Source organism: Alosa sapidissima, chromosome 4 (genome assembly GCF_018492685.1).
Source record: "Alosa sapidissima isolate fAloSap1 chromosome 4, fAloSap1.pri, whole genome shotgun sequence".
Classification (NCBI taxonomy): Eukaryota; Metazoa; Chordata; class Actinopteri; order Clupeiformes; family Clupeidae; genus Alosa; species Alosa sapidissima.
In genome coordinates, this window is record NC_055960.1 from 10,499,478 (window position 1) to 10,521,467 (window position 21,990).

At 40.5% G+C, this 21,990-nt stretch overlaps 1 protein-coding gene and 1 long non-coding RNA gene across 2 annotated transcripts; one reads left to right on the forward strand and one right to left on the reverse strand.

Moving 5' to 3' along the window:
• Window positions 1–1,941: 1,941 nt before the first annotated feature.
• On the forward strand, window positions 1,942–21,753 carry LOC121706448. Its single transcript, XR_006031052.1, has 3 exons — window positions 1,942–1,968; window positions 20,003–20,124; window positions 20,955–21,753. It is a non-coding gene; the product is annotated as an uncharacterized LOC121706448 (long non-coding RNA).
• On the reverse strand, window positions 8,067–10,978 carry oser1 (oxidative stress responsive serine-rich 1). Its single transcript, XM_042088174.1, has 4 exons — window positions 10,592–10,978; window positions 9,600–9,710; window positions 9,327–9,434; window positions 8,067–9,228 (listed from the first exon to the last, which is right to left on the reverse strand). The coding sequence occupies exons 2-4, from the start codon at window positions 9,674–9,676 to the stop codon at window positions 8,439–8,441; spliced, it is 975 nt and encodes a 324-aa protein (XP_041944108.1). The 5' UTR covers window positions 9,677–9,710; window positions 10,592–10,978; the 3' UTR covers window positions 8,067–8,438.
• Window positions 21,754–21,990: the final 237 nt, after the last annotated feature.

Sequence of the window (21,990 nt, forward strand, 5' to 3'; positions counted from 1 at the left end):
CTGTTTCTGTTTTATGAGATCAGACCCTGAGATTGTTCCATCTAACTCAGCACTAAGTTCATACCACTTGGAATTTTCCTGCTATGATCATATCTGTGATACATTGTTTTACTTGTTGTTCAATGGCAGCCTGATTAAAGGAACACAATCCAACTAACTTCTATATTATCTGTACTTATATAGATACTTCTATATTATCTGACTTTTTCATCATGTCGTGGCTGCGCTTGAGGTGATTGTATTTAGCTACTGATAGTGTATTGCCATAATTAGAGTAATTTGGTTCCACCATGAAACTGCCAACCAGGTTGGTCATTATGTGTGTGTTACCAACAGGTATTATGCATTGTCATAGTAATCTTCCATATTCCTTTTTTTTTCCGCAAATAAAGAATCAACTTTGGCTTTAAATAGCAGTTGTATGCCTGGAAATTATGGAATATATTCCCATGTGGAGGTGGAGTTTTCATTTTCCAATTGGTAGTTCTCTCTCCCCCTCAGTTTCTCTCCTTCATTCCTAGTGGTTTCCTCTCCCCTACTCTCACCCATGACTCGATTTTATTGTACATTTCATCTGAATAAGTTCCACCCTCTTAAGGTTGGTCTACTGGACTTTGTACCTGTTAATACATTCAGAGCATCTACTGTACCTCCCTATGTGCCTGCATTGTTTTAAAGAAGGCAAGGCTTCATTTAGAAATATGTTATCGTCTCTCTGTCCAGGCGAAAACATATTGCTCATCGTATAACTTCAGCACTCACAGGGCTTTGGCTAACTGCCAGATACAGTGTTTATACAAAACATTAACAAACTTAACAATAAAAAACAAAAATTTTGAGACTGATAATTATGTGTGTGTATGCATGTGTGTGTGTGTCTAATTGGAGAGGGGTGATTTCAGCTTAAGAGCTTGTAGGGGAGGAGACAGGAAACAACAAGTGGCGACTGCAAAAAACAAAACAAAACAAAAACCGTTGAATGATGATGGGAATTACCCTGGAATTGGTGGAACTTCTGAAACATGAAACCACACTTTGCAATTAGTATGGGAATTCTTTTGATAAGTAAGAAATATGTGCATTGTACCCATAAATTGTAACCAGTGTATTATTTGTTAGCCAGAAAAGCAATGTGGCATGGTTCATATATGAAATATTGTGACATTGAAATGATGTCAAAAGGCCTTTCACACCATGGTGTTGTCATGTCAGTTCAATGGATGTGCTTGAACTTCCTCTATTGACGTCATTTTCTTTTCATTAGTCTCATTTTAGTCTCTCTCCTTTTCTCGTCTGGTTTCAGTCATGTCTTATTCTGTTGCAAATGAGGTCTGCACTTGTGCAGTGTTTTGACACTTTTGGGTGGGGAAAATCAATGGACTTACCTGGCTTTATGGTACCTTATCTGGCTTTATGGATGTTTTAAAGATTATAATAGTGGCAGATCATTTGACCACTGCTTAAAGGAATTATCCGGAGTAAAATGCACTTTAGATCAATTTACGGATGATTGGGAGTACATACGTTGAGTTGACATCAAAATCATGTCATTCGGATGTGTTTTGAGAAAGTTCGTTTTTACGTGAGTAGAGGGTCCCTAAAGCCAAACCGGAGTCGATTGCCGAGTGTGGAGTAACACGCTCTGGAAATTCACAATTTCGTTGCCATTTAAAAAAAAAAAAAAAACATAGTCCAGTATTTCTTTCGAAATTGAAATGAAGTTGTATGGACTGGACTATGTTTTAAAAAAAAAAAAAAAAACGGCAACGAAATTGTGAATTTCCAGAGCATGTTACTCCACACTCAGCAATCGACTCCTACGGACTTTCCCCTAAAGACGCCAGCTGCAGCAGCAACATTTCCGGAAAGGTACTGGCTTGATGAAATTCATTCTGGACTCTCTATCCGACCACATAAAGACCTCGGGATACTTCGGTTTGGCTTTAGGGACCCTCTACTCACTACCACGTAAGTGTAATGTTGTTTGGAACTGTAGAAGAGGTATAAAAATAGCATTTTGTAGCGGCGAAATGACTTGCCCTGGTCACTTCCAGGCTAACGAGTTTTGACTAAAAACGGTAAAATCGAACTTTCTCAAAACACATCCGAATGACATAATTTTGATGTCAACTCAACGTATGTACTCCCAATCATCCGTAAATTGATCTAAAGTGCATTTTACTCCGGATAATTCCTTTAAGTCTCATTTATCTAGAAACAATATAGACACACCTCTCTCAGATGACTTAATGGACCATTGTATGGTGCTCCTTTTCTATACTCTTTTTCTCAAAACTGTCATAGGAATATATAGTCAAATAGTACAGTGGTATCTGCGTGGTGCACTTGGATATTTCTGTATATGTTTGGACATTTTAAACTTAAACATTTTTTCAGGATTAACTGTGTTTGGTGTTTGAATTGAGTTGGAGAGAGAGGGTATAAGTAGGGATCAAGGGAGATGAATTGTAATACCGAAGTCTTTATAGTGGCACGCACTTGGTTGGTTCTTCAAAGAGCCACTGAAAGGGTCTGAAAATATTTTCCCCTCTGGAGAAAATTTCCTAAAGCAAAGGTTTGAGAGGGTTTTTTGTATAAAGGGTACTATTATGGTTTGATTTCAGGAATGTGTCCCCTTCAACAGCTGTTAGCATTTTCCACTTTGATACCCAGAGTGATGTGGTGTTGTAGTCCCCACTTGTAATCTAGTTTCAAGCAGGGTCCTCAACAAGCACACTTATCAAGTGCAGGGAGAACGTCGGTCACTACAAGTTCAAACAATATTTCCCCCCTAGTAAAGTAGTGTGAGACATAACAATTTATAGTGACCATGTTCAATTATTTCTTGAAACTTGTTTTGTTTAAATAGCTCATTGTTGTTTTAAAACCGAAAGTCCTAGGTCACTTAAACCTGGTAGCTATCTTTTTGCTCAGAGGAGAGCATAACAGTGTATGCAGTTTAAACTCAACTTTACTTATTGCATCTGACATTAAAATCTATTGAATAAAGGGCTCAGCTTTGTGTAATTGTTTTAAACTTATAAACTTTTTAAAATTATATTAGAAATTATTATTTCCTTAGAAACACTGACAATATTTCATGTTCATGCTGACAAACATGGTCAGCCCCTTTGGCCTGCTTTTGTCCCTGTGGAGTTTCTTAAAAAAGAGCCCCACATGTGCAACTATTTATTGTTGGGAAAGTGCATTTTGAACAAGAAGCTAAAACACTGTGTTCCACAAAATATATTGATAAACAAAAATCAAATTTTATGCTTGCAACGCATGATTGACCCACGTCTGTTGTCAGTGTCTGCATCTCTTTCCCAGAGCAGTTAGGGAGTGTCATATGGAAGTATTTAAGTTGTGTGGCTCTGAGTAGCCCTGTCGCCAGTCAGCCAAGAACCACCCTCAATGGGGCATGATCCTAGCAACAAAAGGTCAGAGGTCACCGAGCCAGAGTGAGCCCAGATAGACCCCAGACCCTTAGAACAACACTAAGATCCGACCTAACGCAGATGGGCTTTGGGCATGGGGGAACCCAGAGGAAAGACTGAGTTTTTACATTCCCAACCACCATGTATGCAAACAGGTTAGACAGCTACTGCAATTCTATACTGGTTGCCCTCAGGGTGTCCGCCCACACTGCACATGGGACAATGTAATTCTAACATCTATATACATACATATACATATAGATATGTACATATACAGTGTATAACTAGGCCTATACTTTGCCGAGGTCTTAAGAAGACTACCACATTAATCATAAAAATGGCTACATACTGTGTCATCAACAGTGAACCACTCCTGTGACACATGTGCTATATGCAGTGTGGAGTCCCAAAGGAACACTGAAACACTCCCAGTGGGAGATGCATCCAATAGGTCAAGGACAATGGCGCTTCTATTCCAGAATCAGCCATTGAATTTACTGTGAATTCAATCTGCGAGCAAACATTCCATCTGACAAAAGGAGGGAGGGAATCAGTGCAGGTGAGAGAGCAAGTCAGAACATGGCTAACATGATCATATTACACAAACCAGTTTTGATGTTTTCATGACAAGCTTCACTGGCAATCTATAGGCTGCTTTTATTATCCTTAGCTTTATTGTACCTGGAGAAAAGTGCTTCATGTTGATAATATGTAGATTCAAATTAAATAAATCTCTTAAGTCTTAAAAAATGTTTTTTAATATAATAACTAGTTCACTAGTTTGATAGATAGATAGATAGATAGATACTTTATTGATCCCCAAGGGGAAATTCAAGGTCTTACTATAGCATACAAACATCACACACAACATTCACTAACAGCAGAACAAGTAAATAAAAGTATATAATATAAAAAACACAACAAGCAATAAGTACAGTAGAAGATAAAGAATATACTAAAATACAATTTATACTAAATAACACTTAAGTCTAAAACAGTAACCACATAGTGTGATTTAGCATGAGACGCTTGCAATGACTGAGGCAGGGACTGAGCCTGTGATTCTCTGTGCATAGTAAGGTAAGGTGCTCTGTGAGAGTGAGTGTCATGGTGATGGTGCAAATGAGTAAGTCCAACAGTGCAACAGTGCAAGAATAAGTCTAGATACCAGCATAAAATAAATATGGACATATAAAGGTAATATAGAAAAGATGTACAGGATCAAATCTTTTTTTTATTCCCATACAGAAGGGAAATCTGTGGTTGAGAACATAGAGTTTGATAATTAATCTTTCCGTGCTCACAAGTAGCTCCATTAGATTTCCTCCACCACAAAGATGTGATTATTAGGCAAATTGGTTAGCCAAGCAGTCCCTGTCAACTGGCGACATCTAACAGATCCCTTTGTCTGTTTCCATAGCTCTGAACGGTATGCTTTGATGCAGTTGCCCCTTTGTGTGCCCCATACATCTCGGAGAGAGGCAAAGTTGCCAGTGCACGAGCGGCGAAGCAGACAAAAACTTAAACATGGTCGTACAAATTAGAGGATTTCTGGAGAATGACAAAGCTGCCTGACCAGTTGGCACATTCTGTGAGAAAAGTCAGTGGTAGGGAACACTGCCCCTGTTTTGTTGGAGGACGTGGTTATTTTTGTTTCAGTATTCAATATGTCAAATGGGACACTGAATACAGGCAAGTTTATTTCACAGGATGGTTTGAGTGGGTGTGTGGCTATGCGTATGCATTTCTTGTGGGGTTGAATAGATGGTGATTCTGTTTTATGTTTATTCACTGGGGGTATGCAACCATCTTTTTGTAATCAGTGTTTTCAGTCATACTATACTTGACACACTGAAGTTTTCTTTAACATGCATGCTTGAAAACATGTCAGATGACCCCTATAACAAAGGGCCATTACAGCCTGTTTGTCTGCTAAGATCTGGTTCACAGCCCAAGGGCATAGAATGCAAAAAGTCAGCTGACAAGGAGGAGCTGCCTTTCTTCTGATGTAGAAACTTTACAAAGCAAACCAGATCTACTTCAGGAGCATACTCAATATGATTTCTCTTCAGGGTCCCTTCATTCAATAATATGTGGACCAAATATATAGCCTGGGAATATCCATACAACCTTTTTGCAAATTTGGGATTTGCTCTGCAGGTCAGTCTCGCCAAGAGACCATTAAAGCAACACCAAAGAACTTTCCCTCTGTCGCACGCACGCTATTTTATTATTTATTGGCTTTGCAAATAACAATGTCCACAGACAAGGTAGAATATGTTGCATGATTTATGAAAGTACGATGTATTGCGACATCAAACGCAAGTCAAATTTGTAGTTTCTTATGTCTCATTTCATCGAACTACAGATCCGCTACCCGATCTGGCAAACTTACATAGTGCGGTTATAGCCGATAGAGGGCTGCGAAGCGAATGCAGAAGTGCCGTTCACCCTGTTACAAGTTGATGAACCACTGAAACGATTTTGGAAACATTATTTTAAGGTACAAAAAACTCTTTGGTGTTGCTTTAAAGCCCATTTCCAATGTCCTTAACACACGGGCGGTTGTTTCATGTAAGTTTAATTCCACACCCCTGCTGGAAGTCGTAAGTCAATGAAACTTTTCCAGACCCAGGTCTGGGTGTTCCCAGGTTACCAATGTAATAATGAACAATTGGCATTGATAATATATGGCAGGACTGATAAAAAACAAGGTCAAAAGTGTCTATATGCGAACCCTCATCCTCACTGTAACCCCATGCAGTGGACTACAATGCATTATTACACATTTTTGGGTATATCACTGTAGCCTATGTGATAAACTGTGTGTCTGTGTGTGTACAGTATGTGTGAGAGAGAGAAAAAGAGAGAGAGAGTGAGAGAGACAGAGTGTGTGTGTGTGTCTGAGAGAGAGGGAGTTGCAGGAAAGTATAAAATGCAGACTTTGCTATTTTAATGAAAATGAAAAACAATGTTACACATTGTATGTTACATTTCACCCAGTTTCATTTAAATTACAGCTTTTATTTAGTGCTGACAAATTAACCAACTGAAACAATAGCACAACCTCCTTGGTATGCCTGATGATAAAAGAGGTATAGGGATAAATGATCTTTTGAGGGGTCATATGCAGGGCATTATCAGGACTTACTTTGGACGGTTCTTCCCCTCCTCAGTGACTCTCTTTTCAGGATAAACTGCCTGTTTCTCTTATCCTATTGCATTTGTTGATTTCTGATAACAAACGTCTAGATAATACAGACTATTGAGTTATGTTTATTATGAAAACTGTAATCTATCCGTGGTTGTATTTTTAACAGGAAAATGGTTGTTGTACTATCCCGTATTTTCTTCAAATGTTGGATGGTATCTCCTTTTGGCACCAACCCTACTGCAAGGCCAAACCCTTTTTAAACTCAGTTAACCTTTCACTTGCCTGCGACTCGACTCCCTTTACAAAACATAGCAGTTGGGACCAAAAACGTCAGTTATACTGCAATTTTTACTTAAGCACAATGCAGTACCACGTGAAATAAAACGTGAATTCTTAGGTCTAGTTCTCCAATTTCAGGCCAAGCGTCATATGGACCCTTTCAACAAGGTAAACAAAAACAATGCTTGAACGTTCTATTTGGGCTCCAATCTACTTCCTCTGCATTAAGATAACATATGGAATGTTAAAAAGGAAGTCTTGTGGGGCCAACTATGATGCTGATAATGGAACTTTCTTGAAAGGGTCCATAGGAACGCATCCCATATTGTGTAACTATAGCTGCATGACTTCGGTATCCTCAAGGGAAACACTGGCCTGCTGACGACATAAGTAAAGTTGCAGAGTAGACTGTTGTTGACTCACATTTTCCAAATACGGGTAGACCTAACAGCTTTTCTCAAGAAACTGAACAGTTATTTGGCACGCGAGCAGTGAACCTGTCTCAATAGATTGCGCGAGAAACACCCTCTGCAAAAATTCAGCCTGGCTGCCAGTTTGAAAACCAAAAGATTTACAGTACTGGTGCCGTGGAGTAGCCTAAACACATTAACCAACAGCTCTGCACTTGCGCTCTCTTGTGGTAGTCTAAGTGCATGTCACTCGGCAGCAGAATTACGTAATAGTCTCATGCTGTTGCCAAGACAAAACGGAATCACATGTACAGCCCTATGCTACATAGATTGAGTTAAAGGGGGGGCATCACATCTCATTGCGAGCAAATAGGTTTACGTTTAAAAACACACACGCACACAAAGAATGTATGCATATCCAAGACAAAATCTTAAAACACCTTTCAGAGGATTTCAGTGAATAAAATCCCTAATCTTTCCAGCATTTCTGGAATTATTTTGATGGAAACAGCATGCTAGTCTCAAGTCAACTGGTGCATAAAAAAAGAACTGTTTGCTCATGTCATTGCCCTTTATCCTTTGGTTTTTCAGACTATAAGCTTATTTTCATTTTACTTTGTCCAGGGAAAGAATATAAAAAAACCCTGACTTTTATCAAGTGTAATTTTGCTCCTTGTGTTTAGTTATCTTGGTTGACCTACTCTCAATTGTTAAAGAGCTCATAGGATTCCATCAATAGTTGTCCGAGGGCTTGCTAAATTATGAGGTAAGCAAACAGAACACACATTTCTTAAACAAACTCTTTATTGAGACAAATGAAAACTCAAAAAAGCACAATGAACAGCTTTTTTTTTTCTCTGGAAAACATAATCATAGTTGGCATTACAAGTTTGCATATAGCAATAAGTCAAACTTGCAATATTAGCAATAGAGCTTTGGCAACGTGTGTACGTAAATATGAAATTGGAACAATCATAAAAATACCAAGACAAAACAAAAACAAATCTGATGGAAATATATTTGTTAGCTCTAATGCATTTAACTTAGGAGAGGTGGAGAAAACTCATCAAGTGAACAGTTAAGTTCTGACCAGATATAACCTAATCAATGTTATAACCGCTTAACCATTCAACATAGGCGGCAATCAAACCTATAATCTTAAGTGTACATCATTTCAGCCATGTGTGACATTTTCTTGGGGATGTAAAGGTAGTATTCCATATAGCCAGAGAGGTCTTCTATTGTGATGTCGTCAACGTATGCCCGGGCCTGTTCCGAGCAGGAGCGTGGGGAGCCAGAGGTTCCAGTGTTCTGAGTTCTGCGGTGGGCTGCGTTATGACCACTGGCTTCCTCCGGGTTCGGGAGGCCCCTCTCGCACTCGGAGATGACATTCCTTAGGCCGGTGAAGGAGTACACCTCCACACCCTGCCAGCTTGGACACTGGCAGTCACCTTGCCCACAGGGACATGCTCTGGTTTCGTTAAGCCGGGAGAGAGACTGAAAGTCTGAGGTGGACGTAGCAGCGGCAGCTCCAGCGGTGACTGACCCGGGCTCTGCTGCAGGGTCCACCTGCCGCTGTGCCTCTGGGGAACTTGGGCCCCCGGGCGGACAGACAATTGCCTCAGAGCCGCTGTCCTCGTCGGACTGGTTCCTGTGGCAGAGCTGCGGAGAGCCAAGGCTTTCTTGGGACAATGTGACACGGAGGTCGTAACCCGTGGCTCCAAACACAGGCGAGCCGTGGCTGGAGGACAGGAGCTCCTTCTTGGCGGGGATTCCAATGGAGGCACAGGTGTCTTCGGGCTCTGGGAGGGTTTTATGCTTTAAGTGGCCTGGAGGTGAGGACATTTTTGAGCTGCAATAGGTGAACTTAGGAGGGTGGAGGATGGGAGATTTGGAGCGTCGCCTTCTCTGGCTTCTTACCACTCCTCTTGTAGACTTCCGCATACACCTGTTGAAACAGAAGCATTGTAAGCTTGCATTGAAACTTCTATTCATAATTTACATAAGATATTGAGGCATTTACGAATTTACGAGGCATTTACACACCCATGCCAGTTCTCCTTCGGACAGGTTATTTTGGACTTTGCTCCCTCTGAGTTGGCACGAGGAGACATCCTTGTAGACACAGTCTCACTCACAGGAACTGCAGACGCACTGGAGAAACATACACACACCGCAACTACAACAGTCAGTCATTTGATATCGCCAAGCAAACTAAAACTGTAATTTCTAATCTTGTTCAGCTCTAATTCAATCTGCTGCAATGACAGTGTGTTATTTGCAGTAGCCAACATGCACACAGGACAAAAAAATAATCACCTCTCAGCATCCACTCGCAGCTTCTTGAATGCCGTCTGCAGTATCTCTTCTTCACATTCTTTGCCACCGGACTCCATCGTGGCTATAGAGGTGCCTCAAAAGCCTTTTGAGCTGTAAGGATAAACATTGTAGTTTAGACTTAGAGACTGAACTATGGCAATTCTCTGTTATTTCTAACATGATTCAAAGCAAATCACAATTTATCACAACACAATATAGTAAAACCCTCCCTACCGATCTTAAAGACGGACTACATGGACAGAAGGTAGCCCATGTTATTCAAAGTGGCAGTTACTGAGAATAGGCCTACATTTGAGATTAAACTGTTGATATAGCGTACATAGACTTTAACATCATCCAGACAACTACTACTACTAATTCTCATAACCGAGTTAGTCACCTAACACAAAGAAATATAAGGCATTCAGCCACTACAGTATGGTTACTTTAATATCAGGTAACTCTTCGTTATACGTTTAATGTTCTGGGTGCCTGGGATTACAGAAGGAGCCATCATTACAAGAGTAGCACAACATGCTAACTAGCAGTCAACAGGCTAAAATGGTAAATAAGGCTTCACTGAAAGCTAATGTTAACATTATACAACCAATAATGACACCAATTCTGATTATCTAACATAGCGCAGGTAACTGATGCAATAATTAGTGACAAGAAACAATACAGATTTCATAATATTATCACAAATTCTTCTGCTAAATTTAGGCTAGCCAGCTAGTGATGACTAACGCTAACTCTGCTATTTCAGTAGACTTGTAGCATAACAGTCTAGCAAGCTATCTGGCCACAGAACAAACACCTATCGAACAATGCTATAGCTATCTAGCATTACTTGGAGCTATAAAGGACTCAGAACAAATTATTTTGTTGGTTTCATAATCAATTGCCGTACAATTGAAAAAAAAACTTTAAACCTAGAAGCTAACCGTAATAACAGTGGTTAAAACAAAATAACAGAAGCAGAAAATACTCACGGCTCAGGGCTCTAGCCCGTCGTCCTGGCTAGACTGGGCCTAGGCATGCAGGGGCGTTTCAGCCTCTGCACAGCGCTAGCCGAGGCCTTGAATGCGGACAACAGCAGCAGTTAAGTTAGCTGCCTAGCTAGCTGGCAAACTAACTAGCATTAGCCAACTAGCTCAGCGCGTCGCCTCAACGATTATCTTAACATGAAACCCAGTTTAAAACATAATTTCTTGGCACATGGCTAGTTGCATAAACACACAATATATGTTCTTATATATAAAACAACAATCCTAGTTTAACTAATTAGATATAATGGATTATCCAGTTCCAGAGTTTTCCTTTGCCAGTCTCTTGTTTACACTCGAACCACACAGTGACTCTGCAACAACGCAATTTGTGCTGACGTTACACGCACGAAACGTAACGTACATAAAACGTAGGCGGTGGTTCTTGTGTAATCGAAAGTTCTCGACCACTCGCCATTAGGTCACTCGCCGCAGCCAATAAAAAAAATCATATCATGTAAAGAAAAATTCAGCAACATAACTAGGTGCTTGGGAACAACCCAAGTTCATTAAACCTATCTTTGCTTGGCATTTTTGGTTAATAAGTTAGACAGCCACCAGCACCACGTGTAGTGGTGCAGAGCCTGTTGGTCTTTAGGTAGGCTAGTCTAACCGCAAGATTGAAAAAGGAAGAAAAATACATATTTTTGAGGAAAAAAAAGTCCAAGGAGAATACCTATACAATACACAAGCCATTATCAAATATGATAGGATAATGGAACAAAATGACCTATAAGCTGGCACTGGGAAAGTCACTGAATAAGGCCTACTAGGCCTTGTTCCTGTTGAAGAAACATAAAAAAAAAAAGAAATAGTTAGTATTGAAAGTATGGAAGTCTTTTCAATTTTGTTTGTAAAATACGAAAGGAGACATTTTACATTCCCTCATCGAAACCCCATCAGGCCTAACCCTTGGTTCTTAAATTCAGTGAAATGTGATGATAGATCTTGAAGTTCATCACAAAATGGTTTATAATTTCTTATCACAGTTCAGTAAATAGACTATCTGAAGCGCCACATAATAACTTATCTTAGTTTTGGTGACTATTATTTACATTTATATTATGATTAAATTGTAGCAAGATTTTGCATTTAAGATATGCCCAGTTCCCTGTAACCACATACAGTTGTTTTGACATGACTTGTTCCATCTGTCAGATAGTGATGGAACATTTGCTATTTCGAGAGTAGACAGAGAGACGTCTCTTGTAGACAGTCTGTGACCTATCAGGTTGTCTGCATTTACACCATTTAAAAGCAAATGTCACACTTATGTGAGAGATGGTGAGCTGACCGAACATTTCTGACTCTTAAGGGACCAAGACAAATTCTTTGGATAGTTGGAGAGAGGTGTTTAATCCATTTGTTCCGTATCACCATTGAAAACTGTTGGATGTTTTCATTAAGTATCTTTAAATCTAATTGCTAGACCATGTTCTTGGCCACTTTGTTTTCACCAGTCTCTTTCTCATGGGCTGCTCTAACCCAAGGACAAGGAGCCTTCCATAGTTTTTTTGTCTTAGTTGTAATGTGTATAGGTGGTCAGCAGGTGGTGCTAAAGTGTTGACTATGGGTGTAATTCCAACACACAGCAAATTGTTTTTTGAACAGGTGAGCTGGGTAATGAGTGGGGCCATAAATGAATGTCACTTGGATGTTGAGGATAGATTTCTTTGCCTCAGCAGTAATGGTCCATGGTATTTAAGCCCATGTTTACATTCCTCCCTTCATGATATTCCTCTGTTGCATATCCTTATCATTATAGGGATCCAATGCATCTCAGTAGAGTAGGTGGCGTAATAGGCCTAATTTGTCAAATTTCAAATGATTATAAAATAAAACATCAATCACCTTGCTCTTAAAAAGTGTAAGTGAATAGTGAATGCCAAGCACAATACTCCCTGGTATCTTTATCTTGTGGTATGCTGGCAGGTTGTGTAACGTCCTGCATGCTAGCCAGAGACACTTGGTGCATTGTTGGCCCCCAGACTCTGTGGGCTACTGCGTATCTACAGAGTGGAAACTCTTGTGTAAATAAAGACCTGTGCCTCATAGTGAGCCATTACCCAATTTATGGAAACACTGCTGAACTATATACAGTTCTCCATTCATTAACACAATGCCAGCCTTTTCTTCCTATAGCACTCACCTTTCAATTCCTGAAGTAATAGATTGAGAATATACTCATGAATAGACTGGAGACTCTAAAGTAGAAAGGGCATAGTTGTGCTAATGGAAGTTCCACAATTGCAGTACTTGAAGATAATTGTTTGAAGACAATTATCTATTAGTGATAGTTTCAGAATAATATTAGGCAGTTTTCCAGAAAATGCTTAATGATGTTTCATTTTTCCAGGCAGTTGTTTGAGGTTTACTCTTGCACATGACTTCAATGTTCCTTTTGCGACGTGTGTTATATCCTCAGTCAGTTTCTTTTTTGCAATATTTCTTTTTCACACCTGGGGGGGGGGGGGTCATAATTCCAAAGAATACCGATTGTGAAAGGATACAGTTTCTCTATACCGTTTAGCATGGACACTAGACAAAGAAGGTTCATTTAATACAATTTTCCTCTTGCTGTCTCCCATCATTATTCTTAAGGGTTGGGTCTTCATTTCCTCAACAGAAATGTGAGGTCCTTAATAAACAGAGGAAGCTGAAGCCATATCACTGCAAAAGATCGGGACATATACTATTTGCCCAAGTCAAAGTTCAACTGTTGGTATTTCTGCCATGTGTTTTCTATATGCACAGTTCAGTTGGGTTTCCGGTTGTATTTGTCATTAGAATCAATGTGATTTCTAGGTTTGGCAAGTAAAAAACCCTGCAATTTATATTACTTTGATTAATAGAACTCTTAGAATTTAAAGCTCTCTAAAAACCTTGCATAATCATGTGGTTTCCTTTAACTGACTCCATTTTCATTCAGTTCCAGTCCTTGGCACAGCACACCTTGCAGACATGCAATCCACTATATGCAGACGTCAGTCAGTTGAGGGACGGGCCTTACTCATGTCAAGACTTCATATTGGTTTTCTTTGGCAACATACTCTCACCTGGGAACTGGATTGAATGGTAAATGGACAGTAACCTAGGTTCTGCACGAGGCAAAGTTACATGGAAAGGGTATACTGGTTATATGGAATACGTAAAATGTAATACCAGAAAATGTCTACTTGTGAATAGCTTGGAAGTGAGAGATGAATGCAGAGACAGAGAGTCCCTTTGCACCTCTACTTGTGTATAGATGAAGGGCAACCTTAAAATGTCAGATGATCATTTTGTCCTTTGGAAAAGACAGTTCCTCTGATATCAAAAGGCCAAATCTGTAACAGTATAAGGCCAAATACTCACATTAATAATGTTTGAAATTGTTAGTCTTTTTCTGTGTTAAAGGTAAACTATGCAGTATTGGCAATTTCCTTACTGTTTTCTCAGTTTTTGCTTCTTTTTCGCTGGCTCTGTCATGACGAATGTCTGAGAAACTCCATCGCTACCTTTTTCTAGCCGATGCCTGGCATGTATGTGTATTTGAATGCAGTAAAGCAATTCGTTACACACGTTATACTTCCTGACACTGAGGCCGTCGGCCCGCCGGCCCACAGTTGCAAGGGTGGTTTTTCCGCTCACAGGCGCTAGGGGGAAGCGAGACGGCCACCATTCACCCAGAAAAAAGTCATATAACCATTCCAATGACTCTGAAGCTGTTAAATTAAGGTAAATTAAGCTAAAAAACTAGCATATTAAGCTAAAAAACCTGCATAAGAAACCTGCTTTAATAGAGAATTTGTATTATCACCTCATCAATCACCAAAGCGATCATGAGACTGATCTCAAAAACCTAAAATACACTTTCATCTGCTTCAGTTACTCCTGTGTTGGCCCTACCTGAGCGGAATGCTTTCACATTTCTTTGCCTTGATATCTGATTGAACTTAAAAGGTTAAAGGTGCCCTGCCACACACTTTTTTTCTGGAAATTCACAATTTTGTCGCCGTTTTTAAAAAAAAAAAAAACATAGTCCAGTATTTCTTTCGAAATTGAAATGAAGTTGGACTACTGGACTATGTTTAAAAAAAAAAAAAAAAAAAAAAAACGACGACGAAATTGTGAATTTCTAGAGCGTGTCACTCCACAACCGGCAATCGACTCCTACGGACTTTCCCCTAAAGATGCCATTCTGGACTCTCTATCCAACCACATAAAGACCTCGGGATACTTCGGTTTGGCTTTAGGGACCCTCTACTTACTACCACGTAAGTGTTTGGAACTGTAGAAGAGGTATAAAAATAGCGTTTTGTAGCGGCGAAATGACATGCCCGGGTCACTTCCAGGCTAATGAGTTTTGACTAAAAACGGTAAAATCGAACTTTCTCAAAACACATCAGAATGACATGATTTTGATGTCAACTCAACGTATGTACTCCCAATCATCTGTAAATTGATCTAAAGTGCATTTTACTCCGGATAATTCCTTTAATCAGTCAAAAAAGTTAGCACAAGGCCAAAGTGATGGCAAATAATCGTTCCTGCCTCAAAACCCAGATTGCTGCTAAAAAGGTGAGGTCTAAAATCATTGTGCAGACATGGAGAGGCTTGGTAGGTATTATAAGAACCATTTCAAGAGCTTTGATGGTAAATAAAGATGTTTCCATTGATTATTTAAAAAGGGTATGAATAATTTTGGACATGCCATTTTTCATAAAAATGTTAAAAAAATAAAAATAATTTTAAAATCAACATTAGAAAATCACAAGAGAAAATCAACATTACATCAATATTTGCAAGGGGTATGAATAATTTTGTTCTTAACTGTATATTTGTATATATATACCGTATATATCTTTTTTGAAATATGTTAGGTCCATATGTGTTTGTGTTATGTCTTGAATGTGAAAATGAACTGCTACCTCCTCTGTCAGTTCTAGCCACTGAAAAGAAATAAACGGAGAAATCAGGCCAATTACAAAAGCTGCTCAGTCTGATGTGGAATTGAATGAGCTCATTACTATTCATGAGCTCGCCCAGTTGAGACCGTGCCCACAGAATTCGTCTAGCTCAGTGACAGTTTTTGTATGCAAGGATGGCTTAAAGGTTGTATTAGCGATAGCGGGGATATGTCACTTCTGTTGATGTTTAAACAAAACAGAGAACTAGCTCGCTACTCCCTCCCGTACAATTAAAGCTCTCCTAAACGCGCATCTCATCGGTTATTTGAAACACTTTATTTTGCCTTTGAGGGGTTGCCAACCCTTGTTGGTAGCAATTGTTTTTGTGTACAGATCTCGGAGCCTAGGCTACCTACAGAGATGCGTTTTTTTGACAGCCTGCTTATGGGGCAGGCAGCTAGTGGATCGTTAGGAAAGATTAGATGAATGTGATCATTTATGTTTGGGCAAAAAATGTTACAGAGTCCATGGTAGAACTTCAGACATTACCACAAAGTAATGAAATAGGTGTGGCAGGGCACCTTTAAAGGTTAAAGTGTGTATATCTTCTTCCCCTGCGTGGGCATGGTGCAGTAATCTGTATTTACTCATAAACACACGTTGATGTTTTCATGATGGTGAGATTAAGTTCTCCGTCCGTAATGTTGCAGACCCACAGTGCTGCAACGTGACATCTGATGAGAGGAAACATCTGATTCTGTTTCTAATGAATTCTCAAGAGTGTTCAACCTCAAGGTGTGGCTGTTCTTCAGAAACCATTTGAAGCATCCAGACTGGGAGACTTCAAAGCAGTCTTGTGATTGGGCTCAATTCCAGTGGGAATCTTTTGCGATAACAAGAGACGGAGTGGTACCCGAGGGCCTTTTCACTTCAAGGGAGGGATGTATTCACCATACTGCGCTGCACGTCAGGAATAATGAAACACAAATGCTCCTGGGGTGCAGTATAAAGTGACTGCATGGTGTGCTTGACTGTTGGCATTTCTATTAAGCACTGTCTCGTGAGGCAGAAGTAAATTTCCATGCAAAATTTGATTAAGACTGAGCATCACACCTGAGAGTTAGCCATTATAATGGACCAGATCCTAACTCTATTTTCCACTAGGGCAAAACACAACCGTGAGACATGCACTCAGAGTCCAGAACACGATTAAATGAGGTCAAGCGTGGTCACAGTGGTTTGCACGAGAATCATATCAACACCTCCAACTTTCTTCAAAGCTTTAATTTATCACAGGGAAATAAATTGACCTTGACTTGAACTTTTTTGGCTACTTAAAGGATTATCATAAGAGGTGGTCTGATTTTTCAGGAATAGGATAAATATGCCTCAGTGAGTTTGGGATGTCTTAGAGTGTTTTAAAATCTTTATGGGCAATTATGAATACTTTTGAAATAGCTGTATTTAATTTTGCCTGTAAAAATGACTGTAGGTCCTGCTTCAATGCATAATGTCTGGCACTGCTGTCTGTGATTTCTCTTCTTTGTGTACATGGCATCTATTTGCTTCTCCTCCTCATATTGACAGATTTGTTCTCAATGCAATCAAGAGCAGTTGAGTAATAAAACTGCTTTATTTAACAAATACTCTGTGGCCATTTTCACCTGGAAAGCACTTTTTGGAGGCCAACATTCTGCAGTGCCAGCCAGAGAGGGCCTAAAGACAGATGGAGGACAAGAGTGTCGGCTGGAGTCAGAGAGGGAGTGAGGGAGTGAGAGGAAGGCACACAATAAGCTACACACAGCCCGCCGTGTTATTTTTGGCTTCTGCAGGGGACGGAGGCTGAAGCTGGGATTATTTTTCACTAAAATTTCCTGGGCATAAACCTCACTTTTATCACCGTCTCCCTCCTCCCCTCAATGAAAACACAGTCATTGTGCTAACTTTGCAGGAGGGGTAGCATTGCTAGCTCATACCGAGACCTCGCTCACACCCCCTGGCTCCGCAGTCCGCACTCTTTACCTGATGGCGTTTTCTAACAAGCACGTTCTATTTTTTCCTTCTTATTTTATTATTTTTATTATTTTTTTCCTCGGCAAATAAACAGAAAAAGGATAACAACATGACAACATAACAACAACGCTGGCTCTTTGCTGAGTCCATGAGCATCTAGGGCCCACCCAGCGTCCAAAGCAAAGAAGGGTTCTCGGCTGTCTGTCTCAGTATGAACGCTGGCGGCTGAGCTGAGGCCAAAATGCCTCCCCACCCCGCTCTCCCACATGCCTCATCCATGTGCTCTCTACGTTCCCCGAATATTGCAACGTGATGATGATGCTGAGTTATGTAATTTTGACTGGTCTGGACTTTTGGCCCTCTTGGACTCACAGTCGATAGATCAAAGATGCCTTAAATAATTAATTCAAGATAACTTGAAGATCATCACTGAAAGAGTGCATTGTCTGACCTTTCGAGTAGTTTTGCAGCAAATCAGATGAAACTGAGAAGGAAGTCCCTGTGAAACAACTTTGTCCTGAAGAGCAATATCAGATGCTCTGCCCATTTTTCCAGTAAAAGTATCATCTCAATTCTCTTCCTTCCCGACATCACACCATGTGGCCACCCACATCTGAAATAAAAAACACAAAGACACCCTTCAATTCTACAGATCAAAGGCATTGGGGAAAGCAGCTTCCATTATTGTTGACGCAGCTCTGTCAAACAAAATCATTTCATGTAGAAACAGATTACCTGATGATTATTTATAGAACCTTTCAGCTAGAAAAACAAAAACAATGCTTGAACATTATTTTGTTCCCAATCTATCATTAAGATAACATATTGAATGTTAAAACGGAAGCCTTGTGGAAACAACTATGATGCTGATAATGGTACTCTTTTGAAACGGTCAATATTATGTTGTTATTGAGCCAATCTATTCGTTGTTCTGTTAGTGGCTCCCTTGAGCCAGATTCCATCCTGTGGCTGCCAGGTTGCTGTCTCAATCACTGGCTATTTTGCATACCAGGCTTGCTAGCGTATTAGATAGTCTGAGAACAAACCAGGTCTGTGATATCGTAAAATCTTTCTCCTTTGGTCTCAAGCACAGCAGTTACATTACAGTACACAGTGGACTGTTATAGTCTCTGCCAAAGATCCTTGTCCAACTATGTGTCAGTGGGGATAGATCAAAAAGGCTTCTTTTACACTGTTAGACTTGGCCAAACATATTTTTTTAGCATGGCTCACATATTGTCATATCACAACCACAACAGAGGATTCAGAGGCTGGCTGCTAGAGACATTTTCAACCCAGAGACTTCACTGGAACTCTGTCACAGCGTGGACGACTTAAGATGAAGAAGATAAAGTAAAAACTACTTTGTCACCATCGAAACCATATCATCAAAATCTGTCTGTCTCACTGATGACACATGACAGGAAGTATTGAACGTTTGGCTTTTCAATTAAATCAGAGGGCACATATCACGACCTGTTCTGCAACCTAGGAGAGCCCCTTAAGCAGAGAATAATGGAGTACGGTACGGATTATGTCACCAAAATGGTCAACAATGAATGATGTAATTGTACAACACTTGTTTTGTGTGCATGCCAATGAAACCGAATGCGTGATTTATCAACTCAAATGATTGATATGAGGTACCAGTAAGCTCAGATAATAGCCAATTTCAGTGTCCAGGTCTGTATTTGAATTACAATATTACTGTTATTTGAATCTACAAAAACAATCTCTCTCATTGTATATGTGCATTTTTTCCAATATGGAGTGCCTTAATTGTAAACATGAGGACCACAGCATTAGGAGTTTGCAAGGCTGGCAACACAACAAAACCACAAAACAAACAAATTAAACACTGACTCTTTTGTAATGGACTGGAAAACGACCCCCACCATTCTAAATGAGACAAAGTGATGATCTGTTATGACTATCCACAATGCTGATGTATATAGGCTAATCTTGTGGGTCTAGGTAAAGGCTCCTTTACCCTTCACACAAGTACCTCCTAACAGACCTTTCATTCATGGGCTCAGATCAGGCTAACGTGTGTGTGTGTGTGTTAGCATGTGTGTGGGTGACTGTAAACGTATGCAAGTGTGTCTGGATGTGTGTCTCTGTGTGTTTGTACATGTGACTTGGCGTAAAGGGAAGGGTTAGAGAGTGGAGAGGCTTATTGACACTGAAAGGGGACCTACTTCCTGTAAGGAAAGAGAATCCCAGCGGACCACTGCCCTGGTGAGGTGAGCTGGGCTGAAAAAGGAGGGGTACGCCAGCAACGATAACCCCCTCTCTCTCCCCCTCTCTCTCTCTCTCCCCATAAACCACATAATTAATAGACCTGAATCACAGGCTCCCCTACCCACAGCTCTGCCTTTATTTTCTGTTTTAATGAGGCCCTCTAATAATACCCCAAATGCCAGGAATACTCACGTGCTGCCATTTTCCCAACTAGAACCATGACTGTTGCAGACGGCACGGCTCGGCCTCCTATCCCATCTTCTCTGCTCTATAGCCGCCCAGAGCTGAGGAGGAGGACGTGAGGGATTCTCCACAGGCTGGCGGAAGGATGTGAAGGTCAGTGCGTCCATAACAGGTCAGGAATCATTACGGGTACCCTGCAGAGACGAGAGGCTTTTTCACAGGGAAAAAGGTCCTTGTACTCACAAGCTCTGCTAACAAAGAGAAAAGCTGACTGTCTGTGATATATGATATTGCAGATCATGGCATGGAGTTCCAGGAAACGAGAGTAAAATACTGTTTGTCTGTGTCTATTTCCGATATCATTCATACAGACACACATTTTGACACATTTGACAGTGTTTTTGTTCATCACAGGAAGAAGATTAATGTGTGTCTTGCAAGCTGTCTGGTCTACAGCTTTTAGCCCGGCATTTGACAGAGACGTTCTGTGTTCGCTATCCGTCTTGTCTAAAATTTGTTAAATTCTTCAAGTACAAGTGAACAACTGGATTCAGTGGCTGTATTTACACATGTTGAGTGTTTCAAGTGTCCTGTAATGATGGGGTTCTTGTAAAAAACACAGATCTGAGATGTCGGCTGAGTGATATATGAACATAATACAGGCTTTACGTTAAGAAGAGTGCCACTTACATATGTGCATGCATTCTGTTTAACATCTGACCTGGGTCACAAATGTAAGACATTCTGTAAATTTGTTGGAGAAGGAAAATTGGCTTGAAGAGTGCATTAACAAAAGTGAATGTTATTTAACTAAGCAACAGCAGTCTCATAATAGGTTTAGAGTTTGGATAAATGAGAATAATTGTTAGGCTACACCATTGGGCTATGATACTCTCACAGCTTGAGTATTTTTGATTAGCTTTGGCCAAGAGTGACACAGAATCACAAGAGCACTCAGTGCAGACATTTTTCTCTACTCCCAGCTTCCTGTGCGTGTCTGAGCCCAAGCAACCTACGCCGGGGCGGGTGGCGGACCACGTCTGCAACCAGACCCTCAGGCCAGTGCCATCCAGTTTGATATGATGGCACTGATGTATTGGAGAAAGGCCACAGTGATCGGGAGGTGCAGGCTGACAGAGCGCTCTTTATGCTTGGGGTGGAGTGGAGCGCTGGGCTCCAGGCTCTCTCCGCTCTGCATAGGGACGTGACTGTTGACACTGCCAGGAGAGGGCATTCTGTTCCCCTACCCCGCTGACCAGCCGGCCTCTTCCTTCCCTCAGTCCTTCAGCACCAAAGGTAGTCGCATAACTACTTGATATCTGCCATGTGAGGGGACCGGGAAATACAGCTGGCTTCCCTTTGAACGTTTCGTGACCATAACAGAAAAGACGGAGTGAACTGGAGGTAGAAGAATGGGCTCTTTCATGTCCCCCTCATTCCAAAGCAGCTTCCTCTGTGTTCCGGAGTGTAAATTTTGAGGGCCTGTAACTCCCCGACACGTGACAGAGATTAGTATGGGTACAGAGGTGTTGTCCTATCTTGCCAGTGTCACGCGAGCCGGTAAAAAGTGAGAACCTAGGAGGAAGCTGAGCGCCCCACCACACTATTCCCAACAGACAATCCAAATTTCACTCACCAACCCTCCCGGTTATGTAATGAGCACTTTCCTGAATGTGGTGTTTATGTTTGAATTTGAGAAAATGACAAGGTAAGCATTTCAACATTTGGACTAACTTATGTAATAATCACTGGCCACAGTGCTTTGTTTTAAATACCTTGACATTTTCTTGCACATCTTTCACTAAAAGTAATATATTCTCATTATATTAGTTTGGTTAGTTTTTTGGATCTCCCTTGTATTCATGGTTAGCATTTCATCAACTGATCATTAACAAGGTCACCGTCCAAGAGCACTTGGAATGCAGTGAACAATCCAGAATAAAACAACCACCATTCTATGGAATTTATTTCCACATAATTTTATTTAAAATTATTTTTTACATAATCATATTATTTTTT